Genomic DNA, 9,458 nt, shown 5'->3' with positions numbered 1-9,458 from the left:
CTGTTTTTAACGCTACCCTTTTTCTAATTGTTATTATTTTTCGTTATATTCAATGTCCACGTTCGAATCCATCGTGTTTGTCACACAATATCTTACGTAAAACTAAATCAGGAGTATTTAATATAAAATCAAAGTTACTTAATTTATATTTATCAAAGTCAGAAATATTAAAAAAAAATTTTTAATATTAATGAAAAATTCAAAATAATTTTTACACACACAATTTGCTCGCGTTATAGGAATATATAGGTTAAAGAAAACACAAAATCATGAATTTAGAGGGTTATTCATAAAAAAGTTAATTATTTTGGGACTGCTTCACGGCTTAACGAAACCAGTTTTCGACTTTTATCATAGTACAGTCAAAAGCAGAATTTCCACAATCAAAGTTAATCATGTTTTGATATCTGCACACTTTAGATAGTGTTACGTTTAGTCTTATGGGAGAGGTACTTATCGTAGTTATAACTAGGATTTGGACAAGGCAAGGAAGGACACAGCAACCCTGATAGCCAAATGCAATGAGCTTGTTATCATATTGCTAACAATTGTTGCTGCAACTAATTTCAATAAACTCAGAACAAGATGAGACAGCATTATGTATGTCAGATTGCATTCAAGTGAATTCCAATTTTAACAACAGCAAATAAATAACAACATGTCAGCATCAATTTGTTACTTGCAAAAAGATTATTTATGACAGCAACTTGACAATTACTTGTGATATCGAAATTTATTATCTATTTCCATATTTCCACATCTTATTTTCATCAACGCTTTTATTTTTTCCCGATTTTTTTTCTCACTTCGCTTTCCTCTAAGTAGCTAGGTGCCCTGTTCTCATCTATAAACTTTTTATATCTTTTATTATACTTTGTTTCTCTAATCCTACGTTCCTCCTCCTGCCATTGTACGTCTCTCTCTAGTTTCTTTAAGTCCTTAATTAAATCTCTCTCTATCCCAGGAAATATCAATTTTATATAAGCAGAGATTGCTTGGAATTATAAGAATAGTTTACGGAGTATGGCGGCTGACGATTTTCGCTGACTCAAACCGCTCCGGTTTCACCCTTCTGAATAAGATCTAGCACTGCAAGTGCCACATGTTTAGCTGTCTGCATCACAGACAGCTCTTTTGCTATAGAAGCGTAAAAGCTGTTGTCTATCGTAGCTTTAACAGAGTCGGACATTTTAGCTTTTACATTTATTCCGACTACTTTTGTCATTGTACCCCCCGGGCACATAACAACGACTCTTACTCCAGATTTATTGTATCTTTTTGCCAAAGATTGGCTGAAGCTCAAAACAGCACTCTTTGTAGCGGAATATACTGGAAAAAGAGATTCTGGGTATAGTCCGGCTACGGATGAGATGTTCATGATTACCCCGCCCTTGCCGCCTTTGTGTTTTCCCATATGGTCAAACGCCAACATAGATCCGTGGATTACCGCTTTAACGTTAATCTCGATCGTTTCTTCCCAAAATACATCATTGACAATACCGGCGTTGTTAATAAGAATGTCGAGCTCTTCAAATACGTCGACAATCTTCTCAAATGTCTTCCTTAAGTCATCGGCTTGCGACTGTGCGTCGCAGGCCAATAACTTAAAGAAAACATTTGAGAAGATTGTCGACGTATTTGAAGGACTCGACAGTCTTATTAACAACGCCGATATTGTCAATGATGTGCTCTAGAAAAAAACAATCAAAAAGAAATTAAGGTTAAAGCGGTAATCCACGGATTTATGTTGGCGTTTGACCATATGGGAAAACACAAAGGCGGCAAGGGCGGGGTAATCGTGAACATCTCATCCGTAGCCGGACTATACCCAGAATCTCTTTTTCCAGTATATTCCGCTACAAAGAGTGCTGTTTTGAGCTTCAGCCAATCTTTGGCAAGAAGATACAATAAATCTGGAGTAAGAGTCGTTGTTATGTGCCCGGGGGGTACAATGACAAAAGTAGTCGGAATAAATGTAAAAGCTAAAATGTCCAACTCTGTTAAAGCTACGATAGACAACAGCTTTTACGCTTCTATAATAAAATGGCTGTCTATGATGCAGACAGCCGAACATGTGGCACTTGCAGTGCTAGATCTTATCCAGAAGGGTAAAACTCGAGCGGTTTGGGTCAGTGATCTCTTCTGCGCCGCACGCAGTAAAAACTGACTGCGACGCGCCAACTACATTTACACACATCGCATCTTCAACACCATACAGGCCCACTGATACAATTTACAGACAACGAGCTCATAACAAAGGAAATGGTCGCCAAACTGGCCAAGCAAGAGATTGCTCTCCATGTACGAAAAATGGAAAAAGACTAGAAACTAGACGATGGCTTGTTTCAGAAACCCTTCGAGAATGGTCTGATGGAAATCCAATATGTTATTGCAAAGAGTATATGCAGAATCGTCTCTGCATATCTTTTAAAAGCCAGACAAGAAGTTCCAGTCTTCTTGGTAAACACAAGTACATCCAATATGTTATTGCAATAACATATTGGATATACTTGTGTTCACCAAGAAGACTGGAACTTCTAGTTTGGCGTATAAAAGATATACAGAGACGATTCTGCATACACTACATTTGGCATAAAAAGCATCCCAATGGCAAAGCTAATGAGTAAGACTCAAATAATAGAAATTAAGTTATTATTTAAAGATTTTATTAAAGATTTTATGAAATAAAGAATTAATAAATAATGAGTATTAAAAGCTGTTAAAAAACTTACATGTCTTGAACGAGAGACCATAATCAGAGATTTTATTAAAATAATTTACCGGAGATGTTTTAATTTATGCTTAAATCTGTTTACGTGACTCACTAATATTCGTTTTTATAGATTCAATCTCTGCTCGGGAACGGAAGAAACCCGTGCCTTTTGTCAAAGGCTATTAGAAAGGATTTTCGTTTCTGCTCTGTCAAAGAAAGAAAGGAAGAAGAAGCATTTCAATCATATGGACAATGCGCTGCTGGAGGGTGTCTGGCCCATCAACACTAATATCGATCCAACTTAAATTTTTGATACTTAGAATTTTGATATGATTAAATATTTATTAGTTTTTGCGTTACAAATATTTAAAATACATTTTTCAACATGACTTTTTGTTTGGCGTATAAAAGTATCTTTTATAGGCCAAACAAGAAATTCCACTCTTTTTGGTGAACACAAGTACATTCAATATGCTTGTTATTGCAATAATAACCATATTGGATGTACTTGTGCTCACCAAGAAGACTAGAACTCCTTGTTCAACGTATAAAAGATCATTGAAAAATCTCCCGACTCTAAAATTGAGTTGACATAACTTAATTTTAAAATAGTCAGCTGACGATTATAATTGCTACATCATAAAATATAAAATGATGCAAAAAGTGGATTTTCAAGCAGAAGGGTTTCCGACGCACGTATTCGGTCCGTATTTTTTATCCGTTACCTGCTAGTTAGTAACGCCTCTTAGCTGAGGGGCAAATGATACAAAACAATTTTAGAGTCGGGAAAATTTTTAGAGTGCTTCGAAGAGTGGTTTTTCGAGCGTAAAGGTGCTTTCCGACGTTCGTATTCGTACGATGCGTTTTGTTTTCTAGTTTATAGCACTTACAGTCATTGTTTGACAAAGTAGAATCACAAAAAATAATTTTTAAAAAATCGCTTCAGGAACGTTCCAAACTTCAACCAGCTGATTAATCAATGTATTAAAGGAAGCGATCTGGATCAAACTTTAATGGTTTTGGCCAGATTTCCGGGTTCCGATGTAAAAACATAATTGTTATTGCTATAGTAATACCTTTTGGAATGATATTATTTCCTAAAATAAAAGAGATAAACTATTATGAATTGCATTGATTTTAATACATTGATTAATCATTTGCAGAGGAGATTCTTATACATTTTATGTGTAAAGAATAAACAGTTTGGTAACATACATATTATTTTTATGATTTTTTTTCTTAGCAATTTGTAATGTAACGGTAAACATTAATAAATGTTTAAAGCCAAATATAATAATTTTTTTGTACTGAATTCTTTTGACAATAAAAATAATATTAAAAAATTTAAACAACTTCTAATGGTATTTCTAAAGCTTCTAAACACAGAAAAATTCTAATCAAAATTTTAAACAACGGAAAATTAAAAATATATAATTTTGTAACAAAATACTGTGTTTCTTTTAAATTAAACTAATTTTTGGAAATTGTTTTTATGGATAGCCGTATTACAATAACTTTTTTTCTTCCGATAATGTAGTGCATTAGATTTTTCTACATTACGTCCTAAATAATAAATATTTTATTATTTTGAGTCTAAAATCTGTTACACAACATTCTGACAAATGTAATCGTTCAAGTTTCAATAGAAAATATTAATTATAAACAAAGTTATTCAATAAAATGAAAATAAATGTCATATTATTCTCTTCTCCTCTAGTAAATAATAAACATTTTATTACTTTGAGTCTAGAATCTATCAAATAACACTTTGACAAATGTAATCTTTCAAGTTTCAATAGAAAATATTAATTATAAACAAAGGTATTCAATAAAATAAAAATAAGTGCCATAGTACCTTCTTCTCCTCTATAATAATAATAACGGTAAAATTGGAAAACAATCTTTTATTACAACAAACCACTTGTTGTCATTATGCAATATTCATTGAAAAAAGTAACTAGTTAGTTGGCTCGTTACGTAACGAGGAAAAGTAACTCAAAAAGTAACGTGTTACTTTGATTTGTAACGAGCAAAATTTTAAGTTAATATTTTTTAATGAGTAATGCATAATGATAACAAGTTAATTGTCAAAAGTGATTATTCTAACCTTGGCCTTACTATTACTGTTATGAAAAATTGTAACATTATTACCAAATTATAAAATGTAACGAGTAACGAGTAACGGCGTTACTTACCGTAACTCGTTACTTGCCATACCTGTATATATTATATACGTATATAGCGATAAATATTTATATATAAATTTATAACAAATTTACGTACTATAAATACGAGAAACATTTTTAAATAATTATAATAAAATAAAATGTAAAAGCTTGATATATCCTGATAGATAATAATTTTCATAATTTTATTAAAAATTATGAAAATTTATTTGTTAGAGTTTTTTGTCTTGTCAATCGCCAAAGCGCGAGTCGGAAGTTAGTCACATCGCAGGGGTAAAATTGAAATAATATTATTCGCCCGCGAAACTTTGAACCGACATAACTTATATATGATTTATAAATAAATTGGATATATCATACATCATTGTACTCGTTAGAAAAAACGCTACAACTTTTACCATATAGAAATATTCACTTTACCATTCGCTTTACCGAGCTAATACAATTATAAAAATTATTATCTGTCAGAACACATCTACCTTCGACATTTTCGACTTCTTTATGATTTTATTTTTAATGTTTCTCGTGTTACATAGTATATAAAGTTGTTATAAATATGAAACACGTGCAGATTGACAATTTATTTAAAAATCAACTTTTAAGTAGTACTTGTTTAATCGTTTATGTATGCAGTATCATTTCCACTGTTTCTTACAATAAGTAATAATTGTTTGCCAAACACGATGGTAGATAATTTACATACGCGTTCTTTGGTTTATAAATTTAATTTAAAACATATTTTGCACACAATTATTTTATATGCTTCTTTAATATTTATTTTCATTAAATATTTATTTAATACGATTTAAAAAACTTATTTAAAATATAATTTGATTATTGTATTTTATTGACTCTTTCTGATATTTTTCTTTTTCAAATGACATAAGTAACAAAAATGTTATTTTAGATGTTACTCCACATTAAAAATCAATAAATGTTTATATTTATATGTTATTAATGTATTTATGAATAAAATATATGAAAAATGTGTTTTATTTTGTTAATTATAATAAATGTTTTACAAACCTTAAAAAAATTTTTCCAAATTATAAAATAAACAATATAAGTAAATCCTAATATGACCCGGAAGTGTCAATAAATTAAAATGACAAAAATGGCAATGATAAAAACTTCTATTTGAACACTGATACTGCTAAGGATAGCAACCCGACAAAGTACACTGTTAAAAATTTCTGCCGTAAATTTAATGAAAAGTACTGGAAGCAATAGTCAATCACGCACATTAAAAGCATTTTAATGTTGTCAATGAAAATTAAGTTACGTAACAAAAATTTAATGTAACATGAATTAAATTTCATGCATATTAATGTACAAATACAATAATGTAAAAACTAAAAATTCAGCTCATGTTACTGAAATTTAATGTGCGTTGAATGAAAGGTAATGTTTATTGGCATAAAGTGTAATGTTCATTGTACATAAAGTTTAATGTTTATTGTGGATGAAGTTTAATGTTCATTGTGCATAAAGTTTAATGTTCATTATGCATGAAGTTTAATGTTCATTGTGCATAAAGTTTAATGTTCATTATGCATGAAGTTTAATGTTCATTGTGCCATTAAATTTTAGTTACGTAATTTAATTTTTATTGACAACATTAAAATGCTTTTAATGTACGTGATTGACTTTTGCTTCCAGTACTTTTCATTAAATCTAATGCAGAAATTTTTAACAATGTATAATTAAATTTCTATTTGTATTATTAAAATGAATTACAAACTGTCTTTATTATCCAATATAACAATATCTTTACGTATTTCTAATAGTGTATATCACATTATATAAGTATATTTAAGTATCACTGGGTTAAACTGAATTGGTCAGAAAAAGCCGAAAGTTCTTTGGCAAGTTTAAATACTGCCACATCAAATGATTTATTATATCGACGAACTTTTGATGCTCTTTTTGCTCCTCTTTGTGGATTTATTTGTAAAAAAATTCTGAAAGCAGTAAATATTTAAATTAAATAAATTAAAAATTCTTATATTTATTAACATTTTTAATATATATAAGGTAACTGTACCTCATATGACCTATCTAAGCTTTTTTTTAATTTTTTGCTGAATCCAAAATTAAAAACTGATGGCCAGATTCAAAGTAGAAAATATTTATGAACATTAATTTAAATTTGAGACAGTTTTAAATATTTACGTGGCCGCAATGCATAAAGATTTTTAGAAAGTGTCATTTAGGTCGTATTAGATACATAAGTTACTTAATTGTTCTAACTAGTCTAATAATATTATTTCGTTTTCACAAAAAGTGTTAGAAAGATGGATAATAAAAAGAAACAATAAAAAAATGTGATTTTATTATCAACAACAAAATACAAAAATCGAGTTGTCAACTGTTGCAAACACGTTGACAGCCTGTACAACACAGCGTTATTTGTTCAATTCATCATATAACCAAGAAACTTATAGAAATAACAAGTAGGCCATATTGAGTATTAAGCTATATAGGATATACTTACGTTATATACATTTATATAGAAATTATAATAAATCGTAGTTACCTTTGTATAAATTCTAGAGATTTTTCAATTTTAGGTGAAGATCAAAATCCATAAACGTAGTATGCGAGAAAAGTTATCAAGATTCCTTCCAGAGAATTCGTGGAAGTAATTGAAACTTTTTTACCAATAATGACAGTACATTTTGCATTCTCGTCGTATAATGATTTTCCTGCAAAGTACAATTCAAAATTATGATTAAAGGTGTAAAGTAAAGCATTTATTGTTTAAAGGCTTTTAATAAAAATACCTCTGATGATAAGCACAGGATACTCAGTGTCAGCAGCATTTATTACATCAGCATCATCAACGTCATTCTAAAATATAAAAATATAATAACAGAGAAATATTCGACCGGTAAAAACACAAACAAGAACGCCTTTGTCTTCAATAGTCGTAGCTAGATCTTAGTGCTTAAATTTATTTAAGAAACAACTCACTATAATTTAGTAATTAAAAAAAAATTTTTTTTATATTATTTTTTAAATATATTATTTTACTTTTAAAATATATTAATTTTACTCTACTTCATTATTTTTTTTTATGTACATTTCAACATTTTATTGCGCTTTTTTATTAATGACTTATACTTACTCCAATTATTTTAAAAAGAAAATTTTCCTTTTCATTGAAATAAAAGATTAATAATCGGAAAATTACTAATAGTTTTGGTATTTTATCCTTCCTTATTTGAACAGCTGTTTTGCAGTCGTTTATAATCTCGTTTATTTCATTGGCTTTTTTTTCTGTGAATGTTTGAAATATTGCCGTATGGATTTCGTCTTGTTACTAAGTGAATTTGTCCAGACTTGAACAACATTTTTCCCTAATAATCGAGAACAGTGTTGAAAGAAACAATCGGTTTCTTGTAAGAAAGGCCACTCAGCAGCTATTATCTCTAAATTTCTGTTTTTATCATTTAATACGGCACGAAGAGTTGGATACGTTTCTTCCATTAATTTTAAAACTTGTGGATTTATTTCGTGAAAGGCGAAAAGTTCTAATAAAGTACGTCGTTTATTTTCACTTTCAGCATTTTCATCTAATAGAATAGGTGCATACTCAACGCAGCCATACTCGTCTTGACGTCGTGATGTAGCTTGCTGCTGACGTTCTTCTTGCTCCGCATCGTCACTGTCATAATTCGTAGCTTTCGAAAACGATTTACGTTTTTTTGAATTAATCTTATAAAGACAGGCGTTATAAATTTCAAGCCGTACGGTTTCTAAGCCACTTCCCCACATTTCATCGTTACCAATTGTATCAGCAAAAGTTTTCGGATAAGTATTGCAGAGAATTGTCGCAATTTCATGTGCTTTACTTCTTGTCGTGTTTTTGAGAGTATCAATCATATATTCTACGATTTTCTGAATAACTGCTTTTCTGTCTGAAAAACACAGTTTATCTCCTCTTACGCAAGCAGCAACTATTCTTTCCGATAATTTACTCCATACTCCGTCTTCTAGATTTATTGATTTTACTTTTGTACTTGATCTATTTGATGAACTTAATGCTTCAGAACATGTACTGATAGAACTAGAATCTGAAATGAATAAAAAAAAAAACACTTGAGTGTATACAGGAAAAGGTGGGATAAAACAAGGTAGTTAAGGTTTGATGATAAATAAAAACCAAGTTTTTAATGAAAAAAGTAATGAAATGTATACCTGAAATGTCATTTCTCTGCATTGTCGAACTAGATTCATTTAAAACAATTTGGTTATCTTCATTTTTTTTATTATAGTCCGAAGACATGTGTTGTATCTCTTACTTTGTGGGTGTGGGTGATTCACAATTAAGCAAGAGGGATATTTATAATGCAATGCCGAGTTTATTGTTACGGGATACAGACAGACTAAAAGAAAAAGACTGAATACATAGATTGACTCTCTGGGAAGGCCCGGAAGGTTACCGGATAATATAGATGGGTCAGTGATCATGAAAAGAAAGGCGGCTTCTTATTGGTCGAGAGAGGTACACGGGTGTAGTGTGCGAAATGCATATGGCGGTAATTCCAAACATAACA

General features: G+C 30.2%; 1 protein-coding gene, 1 long non-coding RNA gene and 1 pseudogene across 2 annotated transcripts; 1 reads left to right on the top strand and 2 right to left on the bottom strand.

Annotated features, from left to right (window-relative positions):
* Positions 1-220: 220 nt before the first annotated feature.
* LOC105200295 lies at positions 221-1,603 on the bottom strand (annotated as a pseudogene).
* A 4-nt stretch (positions 1,604-1,607) lies between these two features.
* LOC120358327 (15-hydroxyprostaglandin dehydrogenase [NAD(+)]-like) lies at positions 1,608-3,872 on the top strand. Its single transcript, XM_039452214.1, has one exon. It carries the CDS (start codon positions 1,745-1,747, stop codon positions 2,165-2,167), a length of 423 nt encoding a protein of 140 aa, XP_039308148.1. The 5' UTR covers positions 1,608-1,744; the 3' UTR covers positions 2,168-3,872.
* Positions 3,873-7,029: 3,157 nt separating this feature from the next.
* LOC120358216 lies at positions 7,030-8,456 on the bottom strand. Its single transcript, XR_005575183.1, has 3 exons — positions 8,027-8,456; positions 7,683-7,749; positions 7,030-7,604 (listed from the first exon to the last, which is right to left on the bottom strand). It is a non-coding gene; the product is annotated as an uncharacterized LOC120358216 (long non-coding RNA).
* Positions 8,457-9,458: the final 1,002 nt, after the last annotated feature.

This window comes from Solenopsis invicta, chromosome 7 (assembly GCF_016802725.1).
Source record: "Solenopsis invicta isolate M01_SB chromosome 7, UNIL_Sinv_3.0, whole genome shotgun sequence".
Lineage (NCBI taxonomy): Eukaryota > Metazoa > Arthropoda > Insecta > Hymenoptera > Formicidae > Solenopsis > Solenopsis invicta.
The sequence above is the reverse complement of the archived record's forward strand: the minus strand, read 5'-3'. Positions and strand labels throughout refer to the sequence as shown.

Bases quoted from the DNA above. Each gene is read 5' to 3' on its own strand.
- LOC120358327 (XM_039452214.1), top strand. From the start codon at position 1,745: ATGTTGGCGTTTGACCATATGGGAAAACACAAAGGCGGCAAGGGCGGG.